Source organism: Protopterus annectens, chromosome 2.part1 (genome assembly GCF_019279795.1).
Source record: "Protopterus annectens isolate FY-2018-M chromosome 2.part1, PAN1.0, whole genome shotgun sequence".
In the NCBI taxonomy this organism is placed as follows: domain Eukaryota; kingdom Metazoa; phylum Chordata; order Ceratodontiformes; family Protopteridae; genus Protopterus; species Protopterus annectens.
Genome location: NC_056729.1, coordinates 1,792,007,897 through 1,792,032,827, shown reverse-complemented (window position 1 = coordinate 1,792,032,827; position 24,931 = coordinate 1,792,007,897). Strand labels below are relative to the sequence as shown.

The 24,931-nt window shown below is 42.9% G+C and overlaps 1 protein-coding gene across 2 annotated transcripts in view; it reads left to right on the top strand.

Moving 5' to 3' along the window:
* The window catches only part of MTOR (mechanistic target of rapamycin kinase), a 4,577,509-nt gene that overhangs the window by 720,110 nt on the left and 3,832,468 nt on the right, over nt 1–24,931 (top strand). For both annotated transcript variants that reach the window (XM_044063218.1, XM_044063219.1), the window contains exon 16: nt 7,865–7,957. In XM_044063218.1, the coding sequence (XP_043919153.1) occupies nt 7,865–7,957 (93 nt within the window). The remainder of the gene's footprint in view (nt 1–7,864; nt 7,958–24,931) is intronic.

Sequence of the window (24,931 nt, the reverse complement as noted above, 5' to 3'; positions counted from 1 at the left end):
TTTGGAGATGCCGGGAGGAGGAGATGATGAAGACATGGATTGTGGTATGTTTGGGGGGATGAGGGAGAGCGAAACTTTCACAAAACCTGTCTGCTAGCAATTTTGCAATTTCCGCAGGCTCAGTGTGTGTGATGCCAGCTACAATTAATTCAGCACGTATCTAGGTTGTGGACTTAGCTGAAGAAAGCCTTATGGTTATCCTTTGCTATGGCTGCTAAATTTTTTTTCATAGTTGCTCTTTGAAAATGTTATGAGTTGTCTTATTTGCTTGTTTAGGCCGAGTCGGGTGCACTTCCAGTTTTGGGATCTCACTTTTGTATTTTTAGACAGCAGCTTCTTTCACTTATTTGTATAAGTGATTAATACTAGACATCCACCAGGATGTTTTTTTTTTTTTTTCTTGAGGATCTTACTTTAATCCTATCAGGCATAGCTGTGTTTATGCATTTGTGTAGATGTTTATACAGGGCATCAGTGTATACCTTAGTATAACTGTTAATGCTTTCTGGGGAAACTGGAACTTGCAAGTCAATTATACCTTCCCTTAGAAGGGTATAGTTAGCTTTGGTGAAGTTTTTAGCCAGGCTTCTCCTTTGGGGAGTTCTGGTGCTATTGCTAGTTCAAAAATAACTGATTTTTGGTCGTATTTAATCAGTGAGAGCCCTACACTTGAGGCGTTGCATTGGTCACTCATATTGGTGAGGACCAGGTCTAGAATATTGGAGCCCCTTGTGAGGTGGGGCACTATTTGTTCCAGGGCATTTGAGTTAACAAAGTCCAGGAACTTTTGTGTGAGTTTGGACTCGTATATGTTTCCCAGCTAATGAAAGGTTAATTGAAGTCACCCATGACTAAGGTGTTAGGTTGTACCTTAATTGTCCAAAGTAGGTTTAAATAAGCTGTGTGTGTAACTTGGTTCATGGAGGGGGACCTGTAACTGATGCTGACCTTAGTGGGGGGGTCTTACCCACAGTAATCTGGACTTGGACTCCTGAAATATTCGTTTTCGAGTTTCAGAACCGAAGTCTTCAACTAAGCTAAGTACCCCGTTGGGGAACCTTTTTCTTGCTCTAAACTGATGTCAGTAAAAGTTAACAATTGTATTTCTTGTGGAAAGCAAATACCTCATAAAGATTTTCATTCGTACTGCATACCTTGCTTAGGCCCAGACCACGACGTACCTCGCTGTCGGTTTTGTGCCTTATTCAAACCTCGAACTATTCGTCGTCAGTTTATTTACGCTTCTAAATATTTTGATACTCTGTTCAATTATCCAGAAATGGCTTCGGTATGCCACCCGACTACCGACATTCTGAAAAAATGCAAAGATAAAGACAGAGACACACCGCATAGGTCCAAAGCTGCCGACGACGCTTCTCCTAAGCTAGTCGCCAGTTCACCGGTACTCATGTGCTTTCACAGCCCCTGATACCCGCTACTTCAGATTCGCAGGCCTCTACTGAGACCCATTCGGAGTCCAATATGCCGCGAGATTCTTCTTCGACTGTGGAACCTGCGGATGTCTCTACTTTGGATGGGTCCAGAACCGCTGTGCAGGCACTGGCTTCTGAGGGTGTATTCAGGCCTACTGACTTGCATATTAAAGTCACGCCATCTTCTTCTTCAAGGCCTAAAACTCGATCCATGCCTAGAAAACCGACTCCCAGATCGCATGGTCCAGCCCCTATGCCTAAAAAACAAATGATAAGAATGGATGAAGACCTTATTCCTCTAATCAGGGGAAGCCACCCTTCCCCCTCTAAGAGACCTAGGACTGATTTTCCTTCTGAGTCTTCTGATCAGGACTGTGAAATTTTTGTTTCCTCTGATGAGCAGGATTTACCCTTATCTATATATGAGGATTCTGATGCAGAGGACTCCATTCCCTCTGCCTCCCCTCCAGAGGATTTCTCTTTTGGTGAAACCTTGCATACTCTTGGGGAGCATTTTTGCTGGGAGAGCCAGGATTACTCTGACTCCAAAAAGAGGCTTAGGGATTTCTTACTCCTGCCCCAACACAGGCCTTTGGCCATCCCTCCTGTACTGGACATTGTAGATGATGCCTTCTCGGAATCTAGCCTGGCCTCTGACTCTTTACCTCCTGCTCCCAGAAAACCTGATAGGTATTACAGGGTTCCTGGCTCTCACAAGTTCCTCTTTAAAAATCCTATTGCGGATCCTGAGACTATTTCACAGGGACCCAAGGGCATTAAGGCTACTTTTGCCAAAAACCCTACCACCTCTGATAGAGATTCCAGGGCGCTGGATAGATGAGGTAAGAAGGTATACACTTCTGCAACCTTGGCCATTAAGGCCTTAAACTGCCAGTTTCATATGTTAAGGTATCAACAGCATATTATTGGACTGCTTTAACAGAAAATTATGTTGATTCCTGACTATGTTGAAAATAAAGATTTACAGGATTTAATGCATTCTGCTGAACAAGTTGGAAAACATACTTTGCAATGTGGTTTTGATTCATTAGAGGCATCTTGCAGGGCTGCTGTCACTGGGTCTGTACTTAGAAGGCATGCTTGGCTTAAGGAGCAATCTTTGCCAGATCATGTTAAAGCTAAATTGCTGGATGCTCCCTTAAACCAAGACTGCCTGTCTGGCAACAAAGCAGAAGAAGTACTTAAAAAGATGGAGGAAAAAGCTAAATCTATGCAAACTGTTAAAAATTTCCTGCAAGTACAGCCTCCCAGATTTAGTAGGCATTAGCCCTCTAAGAATTGGTCCTTTCCTGCCTCTTCCAGGCCTTCTCAGTCCAAACGCAGAACCAGCAGAATACCCGGGCTTCAGTCCCAAGGTACTCACAGGACTAAGCAGTGGGGGGCTCCCACTTCCAAAGCAGTGAGTAGTAAGACTCCCCCTATGGTAAACTGTCTCAATGACTTAACTTTAAACCTTCCAAGCCCTGCACAACTGACTGTTTCTTTAGGGGGGAAAGATTGCCCTGCAGGAAAAAAATTGGGAACTCATTACCCAGGACAAATGGTTTTAAATATAGTTTTCCAAGGATACAGATTCCACTTCCATTCTTTACCAACCCCAAACGGTTGGCCAGATCTACCCCCAAATCAGTGGGCAGAGGCTCAAAAACAAGTTCTCTCTCTTTTAAGCATCAGGGCTATTCAACCTGTCCCAGAAGAAGAATGGGGTCAAGGATTCTATTCAAGAATTTTTCTGGTACCCAGAAAAGACCATTCCTGGTGTCCTATCCTGGACCCGTCTATCCAAAACACATTTTTGGTGATCCCAAAATTCAAGATGCTAACTCTTCATCAGCTGCTTCCTATGCTAGGCAAAGATGCCTGGCTGGCAACACTGGATTTAAAGGAAAGCCTGCCTGTACATCCCAATAAGGGAATCTTGCAGAAGATACCTACGCTTGAAAGCAGGCTACATGCACTATCAGTTCTCTGCACTGCCCTTTGGCTTATCTACTGTGCCCAGGGTATTCACAAAGTGCCTAGCTCCAGTCATTGCATTTTGCAGGCAAAGAAATATTCAGATATACCCTTACCTGGACAATTGTCTAATTCAGGCGGAAAGCCAGAACATACTATTAAATCATCTGGCATTTGTAAGGAAATTGTTAACTTCTCTGGAGTACACCATAAACGAAAATAAATCACATGTTGTACCCTGTCAACAAATTGTATTCCTGGGAGCAAGCCTGAATTCAACTTCCCAGATGGCCTACCTTATGCCAGAGAAACAAGTTCATTTGACAGCCTACTGGCCACAAAGACTCTGCTATCTGCAAGGAAAATACCGCAAGCCCTGAGGTTCATGGCCTCCTGCATTTTACTAATTCCATATGCAAGACTGCATATGAGGAAACTGCAATGGTATCTAAAACGCTTCCTGGAGCCAAACTCAGGGGATGGGCACAGCAGCGTCCAGTTTATCTCAGATTCTTCAATACTTAACTGAGATGCTTCACAAGGGCCTTACATTTTCCTCCATCGGAATTCATGCCTCAGCCATTTCAGCTCATTACAGAATCACCCTTCTTCTTTCATCCACTGCTGAAGCAGTTCCTCAGAGGGGCCAAAAACTTAAGGCCACCTAGGAAAGCCCCTACTCCAGCCTGGGACCTTAACTTTGTACTGGAAAAGCTCACTTTACCTCATTTTGAGCCAGCTGCAAATGCAGAGTTGAAATTCCTTTCTTGGAAAACAGCTAAGCAAGGTATGCAGTACGAATGAAAATCTTTATGAGGTATTTGCTTTCCACAAGAAATACAATTGTTAACTTTTACTGACATCAGTTTAGAGCAAGAAAAAGGTTCCCCAACGGGGTACTTAGCTTAGTTGAAGACTTCGGTCAAGAAGGGTGTCTGAATTACAGGCTCTCATGGCAGTGGAGCCTTTTATCATCTTTCATGCGGACAGGGTGTCCCTCAGGACCAATCCCTCGTTCATGCCCAAGGTGGTATCCAGTGTGGCCCTTAATCAGTCCATTCATTTGCCAACCTTCTTTTCTAATCCACAGAACAAAGGGGAACGAATACTGCACTCCTTGAACGTGCACAGACAACTTAGATTTTATTTGGACAGGACTAAACCTCTCAGGAAAATTGAGCAGCTGCTGGTTGCATTTGCTGCAGGGGCAGAGGGAAGGCCATTTCAAAGCAAACCATTTCTAAGTGGATACGCCACTGCATTCATTTCTACTATAAACGCCATGGAAAACCTACACCACAAGGGATAAGACCACGTTCAACCAACGCTGCAGCTACCTCTACAGCCTTTCTCAGAGGTGTCCCTACTAGGGACATTCTAGAACCTGCTACCTGGAGTTCTGTACATGCCTTCACCAAGCAATACCACTTGCCAATTTTTTCTAAATCCAGACTTGGCTTTGCCACTGTAGTCTTGCAGGGTCTTTTAGCTGGTCCTAATGCTATCTAATTACCTCCTCCCATCCTTAGCTTTGGGAATCTACCCAAATGTGTTGACTGCAACAGTGAAACACTAAGAACATAGTACAGTTTTGTACACTTACCATAAATGTAGATGTTCAAGTTTATTCACTGTTGCAGTCCTGGTTACCCTCCCTCCAGCCCCTTGACTTCTGTTGACTATACCTCTGTTCTTGTTTGCTATGCTTAAAGCTTTTTGGTGTATTTGCTTTTTTGTTGGAGGTGTAATCTTGTATATAATTGCTTCCCATTATGGGGGCACCTGACTTCTGGGGCAAGAAAAACTGATGTAATGGCGTCGGCTGCATGCTTTATACCCCTGACGACCTGACATCATAGAAGATGAGACAGCATCCGACACAGGACCCAAGACTTTGATATTCAGGCCGACTGAGGTCTACTGCAAGCAGATAACCCAAATGTGATGACTGCAACAGTGAATGCACTTGAACATCTACATTTATGGTAAGTGTACACAACTGTACTTTTCTGATTTAAACTCCTAGCATTTAGCAGCATAACCCTTAGTTTCTTTGTGTTTTGACATTTTCACATTGAGAATTTTGTTGTTGTGACCTTGCCTAAAAAACGCATTATGTGGGAGACAAGTGCTTTAGCCAGCAACCAAAAGCCTAGATGTGCCACGAGAAGACCATCTGTGTCAAAGCAGCAGGCTGCTGGGACCTGGATCTCTTTAGAATGACCAGAAATTAAGCTAATTTTTGAAATCAATTATTTTCTGTTTGTGTTGTGGTATCACCATAGGCGAGGGTAAAATGCTGCTCAAAGCTAGAGACTGCCTGAGACACACATTCAGAGTACTCAGTCTCAATAATGTCTCTTCATATATTCTAGAGAGGTATGTCTCATGTCATTCAAACCAACATGAACTGTGACGGAGTTATAATGGTACTTGTTGTTGAGAGACCTGAGTGCATGTGTGATCTGGTGAATCCTTGCACCAGACAGGCAGCTGACCATAACCCTCTCCTTGTTCAACCTGGTGAGTGGGGGCATCTGTATGTCTCACCTATAATTAAAACATTTGGAATAGTTATGCATTGCCTTAAGGGCTTATTTGGTGAGAGACAGGTGTTAGTGCTTTTATTTGTATTGGGTGCTTTGGGTGTTGTGTTAGGTGTAGCATGTTTGTGTTTTGGAGGTCTCTGGTGCTTAAGTAGGTTTCTGGGGAGTACTTCTGCATATGAAGGTTTATGTATTAAGGGCATATTAGGAATATGAGTCATGGTGTGTGAACTGACAACCTGTTTAGTGTTGCTGTTCTGGGCACGAGAGAGCAGTAATTCCAGATTCTTAGTGCAGGAGCATCTCTTGCAAATTGTACTTGAGTGATTTAGGAGTAAGGGGTTGTCAGTGTACATGAGGCAGCTGCTACACTGCTTCAAAAAACTCATGTCTACTGGACTGGCAGGCGAAATAGAGGGGAAACTGACTGTCCATAATCCAAGGTTTGAACCATGTATCTCAGCAGGTAAGGAGAAAAAGATGGGAGTATCAGGCAGAGAGCTATTTTAGGGTGAATAACCTATGGGTTGTACAGTAGGAGGTCTGTAAAAGAGGGGGGTCTATAGGGTGTGATGTTGATAGGCAAGAGGTAAAATCTCTGCTGGGTGGTTCTCTGAACAGCTGAGAGCTATTCAAGAACTGCTTTGCTAGATACTGTAATGATACCTACAGCAGAGCTCATTTAATAAACGAGTTTGCAGCTGATGATGCCTTGCTTTCTGTCTTTTGATGTGAAATTGCATTCGCTGATTTCCATCTGTTGGGAAACTTGCAAGGGCAAATCATGTTAGGCCTTACTGCCGTTTGCACTCTTAATTGTTTAATTTCTTTCAGGATATTCTTTATTGTAAGAGCTAGGATCAGGACCTTTATCCTAGACCATGTCAGGTACTGGTTTTAGTAACTGCCCATGTTCTTTTTTCATTAATAGCTAAGCAGAAGTAAATATTTGACAGTTCTGGTCTTCACTTTCTTTTTTACTCAGTCCCACCCACTTTTATCTTCATTATTCCTCCTTTTTCATTCTTTTTTGGCTTTCTTGTGTATCTGTAAAACGTTTTTGATAGATTGGGCATCTGGATGATCGTTTTCGGATCCCTCCTTTACATTTTTAGGAGAAGATGCTGTATGAGGTTGACCCAAGAGGAAAATGCCAAAGATTCTTGGCAAGAGATGTTTCTTCCTGCTTTGTGAATGTTTGGATAACTGACTTGCTGACTGAAATATTGAGTTATTGTGTTTAACAATATTTCATTTCAAGTCAATATATTTCTTTTTCTCCAGGATATATATTTATTTGTAAGTACTAAATATAATAAAAGCTTTATGAATTGCCTTTGAAATGGAGATGTGCAGAAGCAGTTTTAGGACAAACTTGTATTTGATGGCTTAAGGAGCACAACATAAAGCAGTAAGAAAAAGCATGTAGAAATATTTATTCACAGAAAGTTTAATGGTTGCTTGGCATTAATTTTAGGAAGAGGTCGTGAAAAGGGTCCACTTTGAAGCATCAAGAATGTTTTGGGAAAAGTTATGTAGCAAAGCCTAATGGAATGAGGTTTTTGTTCAGTGTGAGAAAGCAGGCACTCATGATAGACCTTGTGGTCCATCCTTTTATGCTTATGTTAAATGAGTATTTATGACCTTTAGCAGGAGCCAACTCAGAGTAACAGTGGGTGCAGTGAATGTTTATAGTGTTCACTGCATTCCTTTTCACATCCTGGTTTCCTGTATATTCGTGAAATAACTTTTTGTTACACTTCATCATCTTGTTGTAAGGATTGGTAGCATGTTTACTGTTGTTTAATGCATTATTTATGGTTTCCATGAAGTGAGTTTCAAGAATATGAGAACTACAGATGTTTCTACTTTCTCTTCTCATTTCTATCATTTCTATCATTACTTTAGGTCAGTGGACTTGAGATGAGGAAATGGATGGACGAACTGTTTCCTATCATCATGGACATGCTGCAGGACTCTTCCTTACTGGCTAAACGGCAGGTTAGTAGCTACTGCATGATTCTTTACTGTTGGCTAAATAGCTTATGAATAGTAGTGGTTGTCATACCATCGTACTGTTCACCTCAGAAGCATTATCCTAATTCAGCAGTATATTCCATCTGCAGACCTTTCTGATGTGGTGTAAACCTTGGTATCCTCGCAAACTGAATACTGTCATACGTTATACCTAGGGCTGTCTTACTGTGAAGTCAACTCTTTGCTCCTAGTCTAAAATTCTGTAGCCTTGTTAGTTAAGGAAGTATCAAGAGATCAGTTTGTCACACTGATTCTCTGAGAGCTACTCTGGCTGCCTGTTTCACAGCAGATTATGTTGAAAGTTCTGGTCATAGTGCATCATGCCCCATACAACTTGGACCCCCCCCCCCCCTTTCTGGACCTGGGCTGGTATCAGATCATTTGCTGACTGCAGTCAACCACCTGTGGGCTGCTGACTCTTCTGCAAGCTCAGTTTGAATCCTCTGGTATTTATGCTTTTGCCTTTCAAATTCCATGCCTCTGGACTATGCCAATAGGTGGGCAGGAGTGTTCTCTCTTTCCCATAACCGGAGATTTTGAGAACTCTCAGAAGATGCATCTTTTGTGCTTACATATACTTGTTACTGTGCTGTTTTGTTTTAGCTTGCTGCTTTTGCATTGTTGAATCTCACATATTTATTTATGGTTTTAACTTTATTTTTACATTTTTTACACATATTGACTGTTTTTCTGTGTTTTGTATATTTATTTAATTATCCTTTGCTGACCCACTAGGCTAGCGGCCTCTTTTCAGGTGAGAGCCAAGGTGGTATTTATACTACTAGGGGAAGTTTGGCTGCAGCAGCAAAGTCGAGTTGTCCCATTGACGCTGCTATTGTAATTGTTCGTAGAGTTAAACATGTTAGCAAAATTGAACTTGAACTTTCTGCAGGACCTTTCAAAGTAATTTAGCTACAGACTAAGGTTGGTTGTAGAATCTTTTGATGTCCTTCTATTCATATGTTGCAGTATTCATAACATGAGGGAGTCCGCCGCCAGCTGACTCATGTGTCCGGCTAGTATACAAATGTCTAATGCTACTGTAGGGTACGTGCGATGTCGCACACAGCACAGAGCCTACATCAGTCATAAAATGACGTTGGCGCATACCTGGTTATCGTTTGTGAATCCAGATCAGATACATGCTCCTTTGGGTTTTTTTCATTATAACTTTTTGCTACTGTGTTTTTTTGAGGTTACATGTCAGCTATGAAGGGCGAGTGTCAGTGTGAAGGCAAATTCCACATAAAGACTCTCATGACCTTTGTCTATTTTGCCTAGGCCCTGACCACATGACCATACTACTTGTTCTATTTGCAAGGCCTTTGTCCCCAAGACTCTGCATAGCCAGTTAGCTTCTCTGAGTTTATATTTAGAAAACCAGTGCCTTAAATGTCTCACATGCAATGTGGAAGGTGCGTCGAGCCCTTCCGTTTAGCTGCTAACTAAGAAGGCCAAGAAATCTAGGCCTGACTTACCGACTGCTTCTCTACATCTGGACATCTCTTTTGAGGCCGATGTTGGCTCATAGACCATTCCCGAGTCAGTATTCACTCCTTCGATGGGTACTGGTATGGAGGCCGTGAAGGACCCTGCCAGCACATCCTCAGGGGATACACAGGTGTCCATTCAGGACATGAGGGGGAGGACCTCTGCTCATTGTGACCGAAGGCCCGCATGGCATTCCACAGATCATTTTTCAAGAGGATGTCCCTACAAGTGTTGTTAAGTGTAGGCTGACATCAGGCCCATCCACTTTCCACCACATGGATGTTCCTCAGAAGAAAAAACTTGAAACTAAACATGCTTCTTCTGCCCCCCCAGGAACAAGCAGTGGATAAGCAGGCCTTTTCCCAAGGGCTATTCAATGCCTTTATGGCCCTAAGACAATCTTCAGCTCTCTCACTACCTTCTCCTTCCTTTCCTCCCTCTACACCACAAAAGGGGATTTCTGAGGTGCTTTCTTCAGATGAAGAGAATTCTTCTGGGGATGAATATTTGGCTTATTCAGGCCAAATTTCTTCTCCTTTGGGATATGCTTCCCCAGAAGAAGAATCAAATGGAACAGATTCCCCTGGAGAGCATATCTCTTTTGGGGACACCATTGTAAAAATGAGGGATTTTTCAAATAGGATTGTTCTCAGGTGTCAGACATCCAAAAAAGATATGACCTGCTGCAGATGAGCTCTCCTTCCCTGTCTGTCATTCCTCCTGTTCTGCCAGCCTTTCTGGGTGCTTTCTCTGCAGCCACTAAGTGCCCCGATTCTCAATCTCCTGCCCCCAATGGGCCAGACAGGTTTTATAAAGTAATGGAGGATTCCAAATTTCTGTTTAAATGTCCCTCTGCAGATTCTGCAACCATTTCAGTATCTGCTGACAAGGCCTCCAAGATGCTCCCTTCTGACACGGAGAGCAAAGTCTGTAGAGAGACTAGGGAAGAAAGTTTACACAGTTCCATTTCCGACACCATCCGTTGCATTCCAAAATCCAGTCCAGTTACCACAGTTACCATAGACCCAACAAATCACCTGGTTTTCTGCTTCTCTGCATCCAGCTCAGCTCGCCACTGCAGCACCAAACGTCCATTTCCAGCATTGCCATAAAACAAGCAAAAATTCCATCGAAAACACCACAGACATCACTGCTGCAATCAGCCGCACACTCGACAGGCTAAATGGACCACCCAATCAACAATCCACGGAGATGCACAACAAAACAAAAAAGTGCACAATGGGAGCTGGAGAGGCCATTGCCACACAAGGTGTCGCCATCTTACTGAATGCTACAACAGTGACAAGGAGTGGCATAGTACAGTTGTGTAAGATCTAACCATGGTTACCCAAGACAAATGGGTCTTGAACATAGTGTCCCAAGGCTACAGGTTCCATTTTCACACCCTACCAAGGTCAAAAGGTATGCCAGACCTGCCACACAATCAATGGGCAGAGGCACAAAAGCAAATTACAGCCCTCATGGACATGAGGGCCATTCAGCAAGTACCACAACAAGAGCAAGGGCAAGGATTTTACTCCAGACTTTTCTTAGTACCCAGAAAGGACAAAACCTGGAGACCAATACTGGACCTGTCTATACTAAACACGTTTCTGGAGGTTCCAAAATTCAAGATGTTGACTCTTCAGCAGCTACTGCCCATGCTGGGCAAGAAGGCTTGGCTCGTAACTTTGGACCTAAAAGAGGCATACCTGCATGTCCCAATCAGACAATCTTGTAGAAGATACCTCAGATTCATAGCCGGCTCAATGCACTACCAATTCTCTGCACTGCCCTTTGGCTTATCTACTGCGCCCAGGGTCTTCACAAAATGCCTGGCACCAGTAATTGCATTTTGCAGACAAAGAGGAATTCAAATATATCCCTACTTGGACTGCCTTATTCAAGCAGAGAACAAAGACATTATTCTAAAGCATCTGGCGTTTGTAAAAAGATTACTAATTTGCCTAGGGTACACAGCAAACGAAAAGAAATCCAAACTAGTGCCCTCTCAAGAGATAATATTCCTGGGTGCAAGCTTAAATACAACTGCCCAGATGGCTTATCTCACGCCAGACAAACAAAAACAACTGACTTCTTACTTCAAAAAATTGGCAACAAACACCCAGTTATCTGCAAGGAAAATCCTGCAGGTTTTGGGTTTCATGGCATCCTGCATTCTACTAATTCCATATGCCAGGAAACTACAATGGTATCTAAAAAGTGTTTGGACTCAGCATTGCCACAGCCTGGAGACAGTAATTACCCTCATTCCCTGCCTGCAACAGGAGTTTCGATGGTGGGCAGAGGCCTGTCACCACAACAAGGGTCTGCCATTCAGTTTACCCACAGCCAGACAGACACTGACAACGGATGCATCAGATTATGCCTGGGGGGCCCATGTGGCAGGAAAATGTATTCAGGGCACATGGCCTACAGGACAGATGCATCTTCACATCAATCAAAAAGAGATGCTAGCTGTTCAGAATGCCTGACAGCTTTCAAGGATCTACTTCATCCAGGACAGCTACTGATAAAGACAGACAACACTACGGTCATGTGGTACATAAACAAGCAGGGAGGTACACATTCCTACCCCCTCTGCAGACAAGCAATGACCTTATGGGACACAGCACTGACTTATCAAGTTCACCTGCAAGCACAATTCCTGCCAGGAAAAACAAATACTCTGGCAGATGAACTAAGCAGAAACCTTATGGATCCCCACGAGTGTAAATTGGATCCACAAGTCTTCAGCATGATAACAAGGAAATGGGGATGCCCAGACATAGATCTATTTGCCTCCCCTCACAGCTGCCAATTACAGAGATTTTGCACAAGGATTTTTCACAAACAAGCATGGAGAGTGGACGCCCTATCCTTCAGCTGGAGAAATCTAACAGTATATGCCTTTCCTCCACTGCCTCTCCTTCCCAGAGTACTCCTAAAGGTCGGACAAGAGAAGCCAAAAATGATACTGATTGCACCAGGCTGGCCACACCAGCACTGGTACCCTATCCTAAAGAGCTTGTCTCAAGGTCCAGCATGGATATTGCCTCAAACTTCTCACCTGCTGACCCAACAAAACAATCGGATCCTGCACAGCCAACTCAGGACCTTAAATCTGGCAGCATGGCGGATAATGTAGCCATTCAGAACACTCCTCTTTCAAAAGCTGTTATGGATGTTATCTTGGAGGCCAGGAGGCCCAGTACCAGAAAATCTTATGCAGAAAAATGGAAGCTATTCTGTGCTTGGAACCAGGAACAAAGCATTGACACGTATGTACCAAATATCCCTCAGATTTTACAATACCTAACTGAGATGCTGGACAAAGGCCTTTCTTTTTCATCAATTAAGATTCATGCCTCTGCCTTTTCAGCCCATTACAATACGGAACCACCTATCTTTTCTTATCCCTTAATAAGGCAGTACCTCAGAGGGGCCAAAAACATCAGGCCTCCAAGGAGAGCACCAATTCCGGCATGGGACCTCAATTATGTCTTGGAAAAACTCACACTGCCTCCTTTTGAGCCAACCTCAACGGCGGATGTAAAATTCTTATCCTGGAAAACAGGTTTGCTCCTAGTAATAACCTCTAAAAGACGAGTCTCTGAGTTATAAGAACTCATGGCTGTGGAACCTTTTATAATTTTTCATCCAGACAGGATTTCCCTGAGGACAAACCCAACCTTTATGCCTAAGGTGGTGTCCAGTGTGGCCCTCAACCTAACCATTCACTTGCCTACCTTTTATCCAAACCCACAGAACAAGGGTGAGAAAATTCTGCATTCTTTGGACATACACAGGCAGCTACGCTTCTACTTGGACAGAACTAAAGCTTTCAGAAAGACTGAACAACTGTTAGTGTCATGCTGCAGGATCACAAGGAATGGCTATCTCAAAACAGACTATTTCTAAATGGATAGGCCATTGCATCCGTTTCTGCTATTCTCAACATGGCAAATCAGTGCCTAAGGGCATTAGACCTCATTCTACCAGAGCAGCAGCCACTTCAGCAGCCTTCCTCAGGGGAGTACCAACCAAAGACATCTTAGAGGCTGCAACTTGGAGTTCAATGCACACTTTTACAAAGCACTACCACTTACCTCTTTACTCTAAATCCAGAGCAGGCTTTGCCACTGCAGTTCTGCAGGGCCTCATAGCCTCTCCTAATCCTATGTAGCCCAGCCACCCATCCTCAGCTTTGGGGTTCAACCCAAGAGTAATGACTGCAACAGTGAAACACGATGAACATAGTACAGTTGTGTACCTACCATAAATGTAGATGTTCGAGTGTATTCACTGTTGCAGTCCAGGTTACCCACCCACCATCCCCCTTTTTTCTTTGCTGGGACTTCTCTGTACTTCTCTATCCTATACAATCTATGTGGTGTATTTGCTTGTAGATGAAGGAAATGTTTCTTTTTGTGCATGCATACTTATTGGCGTAATTTTCAGCCTACCATTTTAGGGACACCTGACATCTGGGGCAAGAAAAACTGAAGAAAATGGCGTCTGCTGCATCTTTTATACCCCTGGTGCACTGACGTCAGGGAAGAGGCGACAGCAACCGACGCCGGACCTAGACTTTGGAGTAATGACTGCAACAGTGAATACACTCGAACATCTACATTTATGGTAGGTACACAACTGTACTTTTGAGATAAAAAAATGCATACATTTTATTTTTGTATTTATTTGACATCTGAGCCCTTTCTTATTTGTAATGGTGATGGCAGGTTGACAGACGAGATCAGACAGGAGTCCCCGTGGACTATGATGTTTGCAGACGACATTGTGATCTGTAGTGAGAGTAGGGAACAGGTGGAGGGGACCCTGGAGAGGTGGAGATATGCTCTAGAGAGAAGAGGAATGAAGGTCAGCAGGACTAAGAAAGAATATATGTGTGTGAATGAGAGGGAGGATAGAGGAATGGTGAGGATGCAGGGAGTAGAGGTGGCGAAGGTGGATGAGTTTAAATACTTGGGATCAACAGTTCAGAGTAATGGTGAGTGTGGAAGAGAGGTGAAGAGAGTACAGGCAGGATGGAGTGGGTGGAGAAGTGTCAGGAGTGATTTGTGACAGACGAGTACCAGTAAGAGTGAAAAGGAAGATCTACAAGAGGGTAGTGAGACCAGCTATGTTACATGGGTTGGAGACAGTGGCATTGACAAAAAGGCAGGAGTCAGAGCTTGACGTGGCAGAGTTGAAGATGTTAATATTTGCACTGGGTGTGACGAGGATGGACAGGATTAGGAATAAGTATATTAGAGGGTCAGCCCAGGTTGGAAGGTTTGGAGACAAAGCCAGAGAGGCAAGGTTACGTTGGTTTGGACATGTGCTGAGGAGGGATGCAGAGTATATTGGGAACAAGATGCTAAGGATGAAGCTGCCAGGTAACAGGAAAAGAGGAAGGCCTAAGATAAGGTTTATGGATGTGGTGAGAGAGGACATGCAGATGGTTGATGTGACAGAGCAAGGTGCAGAGGACAGAAAGAAATGGAAACAGTTGATCTGCTGTGGCGACCCCTGACGGGAGCAGCCGAAAGAAGAAGAAGAACCAGGAAAGAAAAACTGGGTAAAGGTTTACTCGTCTTCGGTGCAGGCCTATGGAGAAGAGCTGCACAACATTTTTAAAAAATATAAGCAAATTCTTGAAATGCTGAGACAATCACATTCTTATTAATATAGTTTGAAAATGCATTTTACCATATAACCAGTAGTGCAGCGAAGCCAAGTGATAGTCTTTGAAAGACAGAGGGAAAGGAAAAGTCAGTTAACATAGTTGAAGGTTTTCTAAAAAAAAGGCTAGGACAATGGGAACTAGAAGGCTGGGCAGAGGTGGGTCAAGATTAAATATTGTAAGACAGACATGATAGGGATGAGTAGTAAGAGGGTATAGAGCATGAGTGGATCCAGAAGTTTGAGAGATGTTATTTTAGGCAAGACTTGAAGGTATAGTAGTGAGGTATCAGTCTGATAGATGCTGGAATACTGTTCCAGTCTGTGTAACACAGTATGAATAGAGACTAAGACCATTCAACCTTTTGAGGTGCATAAATAGATAGGAGTTGCTTGCAGGGGTACACAGGTCATGAAGTGGAAGATAATGTTCAAGTATGGAAGTAGTGGTTTGAGAAACAGAGGGATTGTGGAGTAGTTTGTGTGTTAATAACAGCTGATTAAAAGTAAGCAGGTTGGGGAATTTGAGCCAATTTAGGGTTTTGAATGAAGAGTAGTGGTGTGATTTGAGGGGTTAACCAGGAGCAAATTTAGCTATTTTATTATAGCATTGATTGAGTTTTACTTTAAGGGAAGAGTGAAGATTAGACTAGGGGAAGCATATAGAAGGTATGGTAAGAGATAAGTGGTAGCAAGAGTTAACTTTTGTGGAACTGGTGAAGTTTTTTTATCCCTTTACAACATGACAAGTTTTTGGGTCTTTTTTATGTTAATATGCGGGTCAAAACTTAAAATTGTCATCAATTGTTACACCTAGTAGTTTAGTGTATGGAAAAAAATCAGTTACAATATTAAGTGAAGTAAATGTAAAGTTGGTTTTATCAAGGGTTGTTTAGGAAAGGATAGAAGTTTTTTTTTTTTTTTTTTGAATAGAAGTTAATTGTTGGTGAGAGACAGCCCTCAATGGAAATTAAGGCATCTTGTGTTGTATTTTGAAGAAGGGTGAGACTGTTAGAGGAGCAGATTAAACTGGAGTCATCAGCATATTGAATAAGGGTTGCTTGTTTAGAGAAAGCACAAACCTTGTTAATAAAAATTTTGGAGGAGTGGATCCAGAGTTTAGTCTCGTGGTACCCTAGTGCTGACTGGTAAATAAGGAGAGAAATTGGAATTCCGTTAAACTGATAACTGTTGGGAAGTTAACTGGTGAAGCATTGTATGGTAGTTTCAATTGAACCAAGAGAGGATAGTTGGGGCAAGAGGATGAGATGATAGATAGTGTCAAAAGCTCTAGGTAGATCCAGAAATGGAGATGATACAAAGTTACCTGTATTTTAAACTTTGTTAACTGTGTCAGTGAAAGATTAAAAAGCAGTGGTAGTACTATGTGCAGGTCTGAATCCATTTTGGGTAGGAGAACAAAGTTTATTGTCAAGTAGGTGTTGAACAAATTGTTTCTGGAAGCATTTTTCTAAAATTTTGGAAAGATGAGACAGTATAGCAATGGTACTGTAATTAGATATATCTGTAGAAATGCCACCTTTGTGGAGAGGAAGGATGAAGAACTTTTTCCACAGGGAGAGAGGACATAGGCTTCCTTAATAGATCTGTTAATGAGTATAGAAACTGGGTAGGCTATTGAGTCAGCTGCCATTTTTAGATATTCATTAAGAAGTTTATCACCAGTAGGGGTAACGAGGTTTGAGTTTGCTCAGTAATCTCCATAAGAAAGAATGTAGGGACAGGTTGTAGGGAAAACTTGGAGAGGCAGGCAATAGGAGGATGCGAGAAAGTAGTAGGTGTGGCTGAGAAATTGGTAGTAATCGAAGCTACGCCATTGATGAAATAAGAGTTGAACTGAGATGCTATATCAGAACAGGGTACAGTCAGTGGAGGGTTGTGGGGAAGAATTCATTCCAGGGTGTAAAATTTTATAAATGACCATAAAAGCCAGTAATTCTAAAACTTTTGTAAAGAAACAATAAAGTCTGTAGCACCTCGACCCACTGGCCCATGGCCGGCCTTAGGCATAGGCCAACTAGGCGGCCGCCTAGGGCACCGGTGTTGCAGGGGCACTTTTCCAGTATTAATTTGGTGCAGGTAGACCAGGAAGGGGGCACCTGGTAATGTGTTGGGGGCCCCGTGGAGCTGTTTTGCCTAGGGCACCAGTTGACCTAGGGCCGCTCCTGCACTGGCCTTCATGGAGTAAAAAAAATACCTACTGATCATATTTGTAAATATTTACAACAATTAAAAAGCTAGCAATTCCAATTAAAAAACTTTTAATTAAATCATTCTTTCAATAACATTATAACAACTTGGGGCGGCGCAGTGGTTAATGTTGTCAGCTCACAGCAAGAGAATCTCTGGTTCAATTCTTGGCTGGGGTACCTTCTGTGTGGAGTCTGCATGTGCTCCCCACCTTCTTGAGGGTTTCCTCCCACATTCCAAAGACATGTGTTTGGAGTGTTTCTCCCCTGGCCTCTGCTGAAAATAGGCTCTGTCCTAGTCGTACTTTCCCGGTCAGCAAATGTTAAATAAACAGCTTCCAATTGCACTCCACATTCAAACCAACAGGTGTCAGTATTCCATACTTAAAATAAATACAGTTTCTTTATACAGCAATTTATTTTTTAAATCTAAACTATTTTGCACCTTTACTTTCTCTAAAGTAGTGCCTCTTAAACATTTACAATTCCTTGCATAAAATGAATTAATGTGCACTGCTAAAAGGCTTTCAATTTTTTGTGTTCTTTATATCTTTCAAATGTTCTTGATGATTTACTTTGTTACTATATATAATGTTCTTACTGACAAAATAATAAACATTGTAAGATTTTACCACAGTAGTGGTGCTGCGGTAGCGTTGTCGCCTCACAGCAAGACATTGTCCCGTTCGATTCTCAGCTAGAGTGTCTTCTGTGTAGAGGCATACGCGAATGGGCGTGCCTTCGTTGAAGGTTGTGCGTCAGGGCTGGTAACTCGGCACGTAAAAATCCACTGCCAAACATTAGCGGACCGGAGTTCCGCTGTGGCAACCCCTAACCGGGATAAGCCGAAAGACACAACAACATAAGATTTTATTGGGGCTTCCTGCTAAGAAGTAAAGATTTTGCTAATATTTTGTTCAACAAACCACTTCTTTGTTTTAGGAGATGTGGTAGCATTAAGAATATGAAATTATGTTCACTATAGAACCTAAAAAGTCTGGGAATGTTGGCCTGTGGTAGTTGCTCAGTTTGTAAATATATAGTTAGGTAATGTTGTATAGAGACCTAGAAATGTATATTGTTGTAATACTGAGGGCATAATTTATGCCCTTAGATGTTCATGTAATCTTTTTTATGTGGGGGGGGGGGGGGCAAAAGGGCTTTCAAAATAAGGATGCAAAAACATTTGAGAGGTATAAATAACAAAAAATTTGAAAGCCCTTTAGCAGTACATTTTAATTCATTTTATGGAGGGAATTGTAATTGTTTAAGATACACTATTTTAGAGAAAGTAAACGTACAAAATAGATTTAAAGAATAAGTTGATGTATAAAGAAACTGCATTTATTTTAAGTATGGAACACTGACACCTGCTGGTTTGAATGTGTAGTGCAATTGGAAGCTATTATAATGTTAGTGAATGAATGATTTATGGATGTTTTTTAATTGAACTTATTAGTTTTTTAATTGTTGTAAATATTTAAGAATGTGATGAGTAGGTATTTTTTTTTAACTCCATGAAGGCCAGTGGGCCGAGGCACTAGAGCGTTTATTGTTTCTTAATAAAAGTTTTGGAATTACTGGGTTTTGTGGTCGTTTACAACTTTGTTTTGCTGTGGCTGTAAAATTTTATAAATTGATTTTCAGAATTTCTTTGGACTAGTTTTATGTTGTTTTTGTGGATTTGAGTAGAATTATTTTTTATATTTGCTCACTAACTTGTTCCTTTACTAGGTTCCGCAATTCTGTAAAACATTTATTTTTAAATCTGCACTTAAAGTTACATTTAGTCGAATTTAATCGAAAGTTTGCTTGTTTGTTTGTTTAATTTAACTGTGGAGGCTGCCCACTAAAGTGTGCTAGCCTGTGTAACTAATTTATCACTGTCTCTGCATTTTCTGTGTATTTCTACAAAAAAAAAAAAACAAAAAAATAATCCTTGTTTTCCTGCCTTTCTCAACTAGTTTAGACCAGTATACAGGCATTGTTGTATTCTGGGCTGTGGTGTAGTTCCTGTGTTGTCCATTACCTTACTTGGATAGAAGGAAGTTTCTTTGCTCACCAGTGGGAGTGGGGAGCCTTGAGCAGCCTACCTGTCCTTGGGGGAAGTGACCTCAGCACAAGAAGCTGTAGTAATTGGTTGTTTGGGACCATTCCTAGCTCTTTTGTAGTTCACTGCTTAAAATCCGCTTTGCGGCTTTGATGCGTCATGCGCGCCGGTTATACAAGGTTAAACTTAGTTAAACAAGGTTAAACTTTTTCTGGCTCCACCAAGTTTGCTCTTCAATTTTTCCCTTAGAACTGTTCTACTTGCAATCTAAACAGCCTATACTCTATCTGAAAAGCTCAGCACTTGCTCCTAAAGCATTTTTATACAGGTAAAGCACTCTTAAACAAAAGAAAGTACTTCATTCACCTAAATTCTGTTGAGTACACATCTCCCTATAGGTCCTTTCTGACTCAGTTTCACAGAAATCTTTTTCACTATTTCTAGCATGTCGAAGGGTCAGTTGCTGGCGTCCTCTCCTGTTCAGCTGGTGAATCTGGGAATCTTGAGGCAATGTTACAATTGCCTCATGTACACAGACAACCCTCTCCTCCTCCCAACAAATACAAATATATGCGAGAGATGCAACTATATAGCCAAACTGGAGGCTGAGCTCTCTCAATTCAGTACTGGGAAGACCAGTCAGGAGGAGAAGGTAACCACGCACACCACAAACCCAGTCTCACATAGAACTATCACAACAGCAAACCAAACACATAAACACACAAAAACATACTCGGAGGCGCTGATTAAAAATCTACCAAAACAACAGAGGCCTCCAAAGCAGACACCCAAGCAACCACCACCTCAAGACATAGCACATGCAACACATAGTTCACAAAGTCATTGTGCTAAACAGTCACAGCCCTTAAGGCCAAACAACATGCCAGACACACTTGTAATAGGTGACTCCATAGTCAGACACACTGACGTCCTGCTCACCAGACTAAACAAGGAAAAGGTCACAGTAAGCTGCCTGTCGGGAGCTAGAATCCGCCACATAACACAAGCACTCAGGTCACTCCACAGCAAGTACAAATATGACTCAGTCATTGTACATGCCGGTGTGAACGACCTGAGACGTACCTCCCTGGACTACATGAAAAGAGACATAGAGGAGCTCTCTGATTATGTAGCCCAGGCCGGTATGACCCTGACCCTGAGCAGCATCTTACCCTCACCAAGAATGATGCCACAGTACAAAGACAAAATGATCAGTTTTAACAATTGGCTTAATTACTGGTGTCATTCTAAGGGGATCCAATGTCTGTCTGCTTGGGATGACATGCTTGACAAGCCACGCTGCTTCGCAAGGGATGGCTTGCACCTGTCACCCTGGGCTTCCGGATATTGGCCAAGGCTCTTGCCACCCCATAGTGCCTTTTAGGCAAGGCTCAAATGACAAACCTACCTCCCTAGAAAACACAAGTGGAAAAAACTAAGGGTAATGCTGCTCAATGCCAGAAGTCTAAACCTCAAGATGCACGCCTCAAGCCCTCCTCAGTATGGAGAACATCGATGTCTGTGCGGTGACTGAAACCTGGTTCAAGGCTCCTGAGAGCACCCCAGCACTATCAGGTTTTACCTCATATCATGCTTTCCGCCCCAAAACTTGGACCGAACCACAAAGGAGGGAGTATCCATTTTCATCAAAGATACCCACACCTCCAGGTTAGTGGCAACGCATGAAGCATCGGAGACTATCCAGGTGCAACTAACCATAGGCAAAACTGCCTTACAGTTTGTAGCATGCTACAGACCACCCTCTCAAACTCAGGAACCCCACACAGCCTTCCTGAGGACACTGGAGAGTATGAATGTCTCTCCAAATACCATCATTTTGGGAGACTTCAACTACCCAAACATAGACTGGGAACATTACTCAAGCCCCAACACCCTAGCCCAAAGGTTCCTAGACTTCATAAACTCAAATGCAGTGGAACAACTAGTCACCATTCCCACAAGAAGAGACAATATACTAGACCTGATCACAACAAACATGGGGATAAAATGCTCCACACCGGAAGTATATCCCTCTTTGGTAAGATCAGACCATAAATTAATCTCACTGGAAATCCACATCCGCCCCACCCCTGCACAAAAGACCACAGTGAAGAACTTCTCAAAAGCAAACTTCACACTTCTTAAGACTGAAGTGGTATCCTTCAAGGCCCCTGGGCCAGTGGAAACCACAACCCACACTGCTGAATCCTTTGCAAATGCCTTCTATGGGCACCTTCAAGAATGCATGGATCATGCAAGCCCAAATAAAGCCAAGACCCATTCCCCAAAGGCAGGCGACGGTCTGGTGGACCCCAGCCATAAACAAACTTTACAACAGGAGGAGGAAGCTACTACATGACAGAGCAAAATCCCTAAAAGGGAAGGCGTCTCTGATCAGTACTAGCAAAAGCTACGATCACTAATAAAATCATCCAAGGCCAACTTTGAGAGAAAAATCGCAAAAGACACAAAAGACAATCACAAGGCCTTCTTTAGCTATGTTAGAAACCTGGGTGGAAACTCCCAGATATGCTCAGCGTTAGTCCAAAATGACACAAAATACACGAACCCACTGACATTGCCAACATTCTGGCAGACAGGTTCAGTGCAAATTTCTCCTCCCCTCCCCAAAAGGAGAAAAACTATCCCAGCAGAGTGTAGCCTCCCTAACATCTCAGATGCCCAGGTGAGAGCCGCCCTCTCTAAAGCTAAAACACAGCATCAATGGGACCGGATGGTGTCCCAGGCTGTGTGCTACATGAACTCAAGAGGAACTAAACCCACACATAAGGCTGCTGTTTAATCTTAGTCTTACTACAGGATACGTACCCAAAGAGTGGCGACGGCAACAGTGGTCCCACTTCACAAAGGCGGTGCTTCTCACGGACCCTGGAAATTACCGCCCATAAGCTTGACGAGCCTGGTCTGCAAAGCTATGGAGAGGATCATTATGGAACTCATAAACAAAGACATTGGGGACCTACAGACATTGGATCCTACCCAATTTGGCTTTGTCAAGGGCAGATCCTGCCTTTTGAACTTGGTCGACTTTTTGAAACAGTCACTAAGGCCATTGATGAGGGTAAGGCAGTTCACACAGCCTACCTTGACCTTGCAAAAGCCTTTGACACAATACCCCACTCGGGCATCATAGACAAACTCACCAGCTTAAATGTAAACCCATATGTCACAAGATGGGTTGCAAACTGACTCAAGGACAGAACCCACAGGGTCAGAGTTGCTGGAGCTATGTCAGACTCTAAGCCAGTCACAAGCGGTGTCCCACAGGGCTCAGTCCTGGGACCCCTCTTGTTCGGCATTTATTTTTCCGAGGTACAGGCAAACATAGGAGGATTGTGGCTGACAAAGTTCGCAGATGACTGCAAACTGGGTGCCATAATTGATACTCCAGCGGACACAAACATCCTTCAGAGAGGCCTCATAGAAATGGATAATTGGTGCCAGAGCCATGGCCTTAAGCTGAACGCCAAAAATGTATAGTCATACCCTTTGGGAAAAACAAGGTACCGACAAATTACCACATAGGCGGTAATCCATTAAGTACGGAAGAGGTAATCAGGGACCTAGGGACCCAGGTTGACAGTAACCTCTCATTTGACACTCACATTGCCAAAGTGGTTAGGAAGACCTTCTATATTGCCCACCTTATCATGAAGGGTTTCACATCTAGATCAAGAGAGGTCATTGTGCCCCTGTACTCTTCTCTTATCAGGCCAATGATTGAGTACAATGCCCCATTTGGGATGTATCTCACCCGACACCTGCAGCAGTTGGAAAGACCCCAAAAGTTCCTCACCAAGAGGATAAAGGGTCTTAAACATATGCCATATGCCGCCTGACTGAAAAAACTCCAGCTCTATTCAGTCACATACCGCCTACTCAGAGGTGATCTGTGCCTGACGTACAAGGCCATGTCCAATCCTGAATTAATGGACATGCTCCACCTCAGAAAATCCAAATCTATCAGAGCCACGAGAACAAGTGACTTAAACCTCAACACAGAAATAAATAGGACGTGCTGGAGGGACAGATTCATAACCCAGAGGCTCCCTACACTCTGGAACAGAATCCCAGTCCATGTTAGGCAGAGCCCCTCACTGACTCTGTTCAAGAGAAATCTCGACGAATGGATGGGAGATCGTAGGTTTACCCCGGGGGTCATCTCTGTGTCACTACTAGACAGAGGCATAGTAAACTAAACCCTAAAAGGGCGTAGTATTCTCATCCTAAGGGGTGGTGTAAGCCACATACACTCTGGCTAGGCTTATAAATGCCTTAGGGCAGATAGCCTAGTACGAACCTATGAACCTATAGTTTTTTTGTGACTTCTGTTTCAAATAGCATGTCCAGGCCTTATGACTGTTTATCATAAGGGATCTAGGGTTGACAGAAAGCTAGGGAGAGAAATTAGTTTTGGTTCTTTCCCTCCTGAGAGTAGCTAATCTATTTAAAGTGTTTAGGAAAATTGAGTTGAATTTGTTGACTGCTTCGTCAAAGAGTAAGTATTTAAGAGAAGACCAAATAATAGAATTTAATATATTTGTTAAGGTAGGTGGGTTAAGTTTCATACAGTTTTGTAAGTGTAACTGTGTTGTTTGAAAGGATGAGTGACAAGTCTGGTTGTACATGTAGAGTGGTGATCACCAATTGAATCTGGAAGTATTCTAGAATGGTATTCCAGAACTCCTCTACTAACATAATCTTATTCTAAGCTTCCCAGCCCTGTCAGTCTTGTCTATTCCCTCCCTGTTCTTCTTGAGAGTTTACTTATTCCTCCCCTGAGCTGCGGCACCATCTTTAAATACACAAAACCTCTGCCTGACTACACTCTGTTTCTGTCTGTCCCACAGGCATCCTTCAGTAGTGTGCACTTACTGCATGTCCCTTTCTAAAACCCCTGACATGCATTATTTTCCTACTTCTCAGTGAACTGCAGCTCCCCATTGATGCATAAATAATAAAAACAAACAGAAAGGTAACATTCAAACCAAAACAATAGATAGACTGCCCTATTTCTGTAGTTACTAACCTTCTCAATGATTTTTTCTTTTTGGCGACTGCTGCTCCTCCCGGAAGGTGTAATCCGCTTTGTTCGCCCTTCGGGCTCAATCCGCTCCCCTACCCTGCCCCCAAATTCCACCCGCCCCCACTACCTGTACTTTTATACATCCCCTGACTTCTCCCCACCCAACACCTCTCCACTCGCAACACACCTAAGCCAAACACCACCACCTGTAGATCTACATCACCCCAAACATCCACCCCCCTACAATGCGCTACATAACATTTCTCCCTATAACCCCATTTGCCCTACTAGTCTCTCTCTCTTCTCTTGCCTATCTCACACTTTTTCCCAACACTTGTCATAACTCTCACACACACTCCACTACATCTTACTATCGACCTCACTTCCCATCCAACTCATCCGTCTCACATGAACTCTTTACCTCTAACCCAATCTATTTCTTCAAACCAAAACTG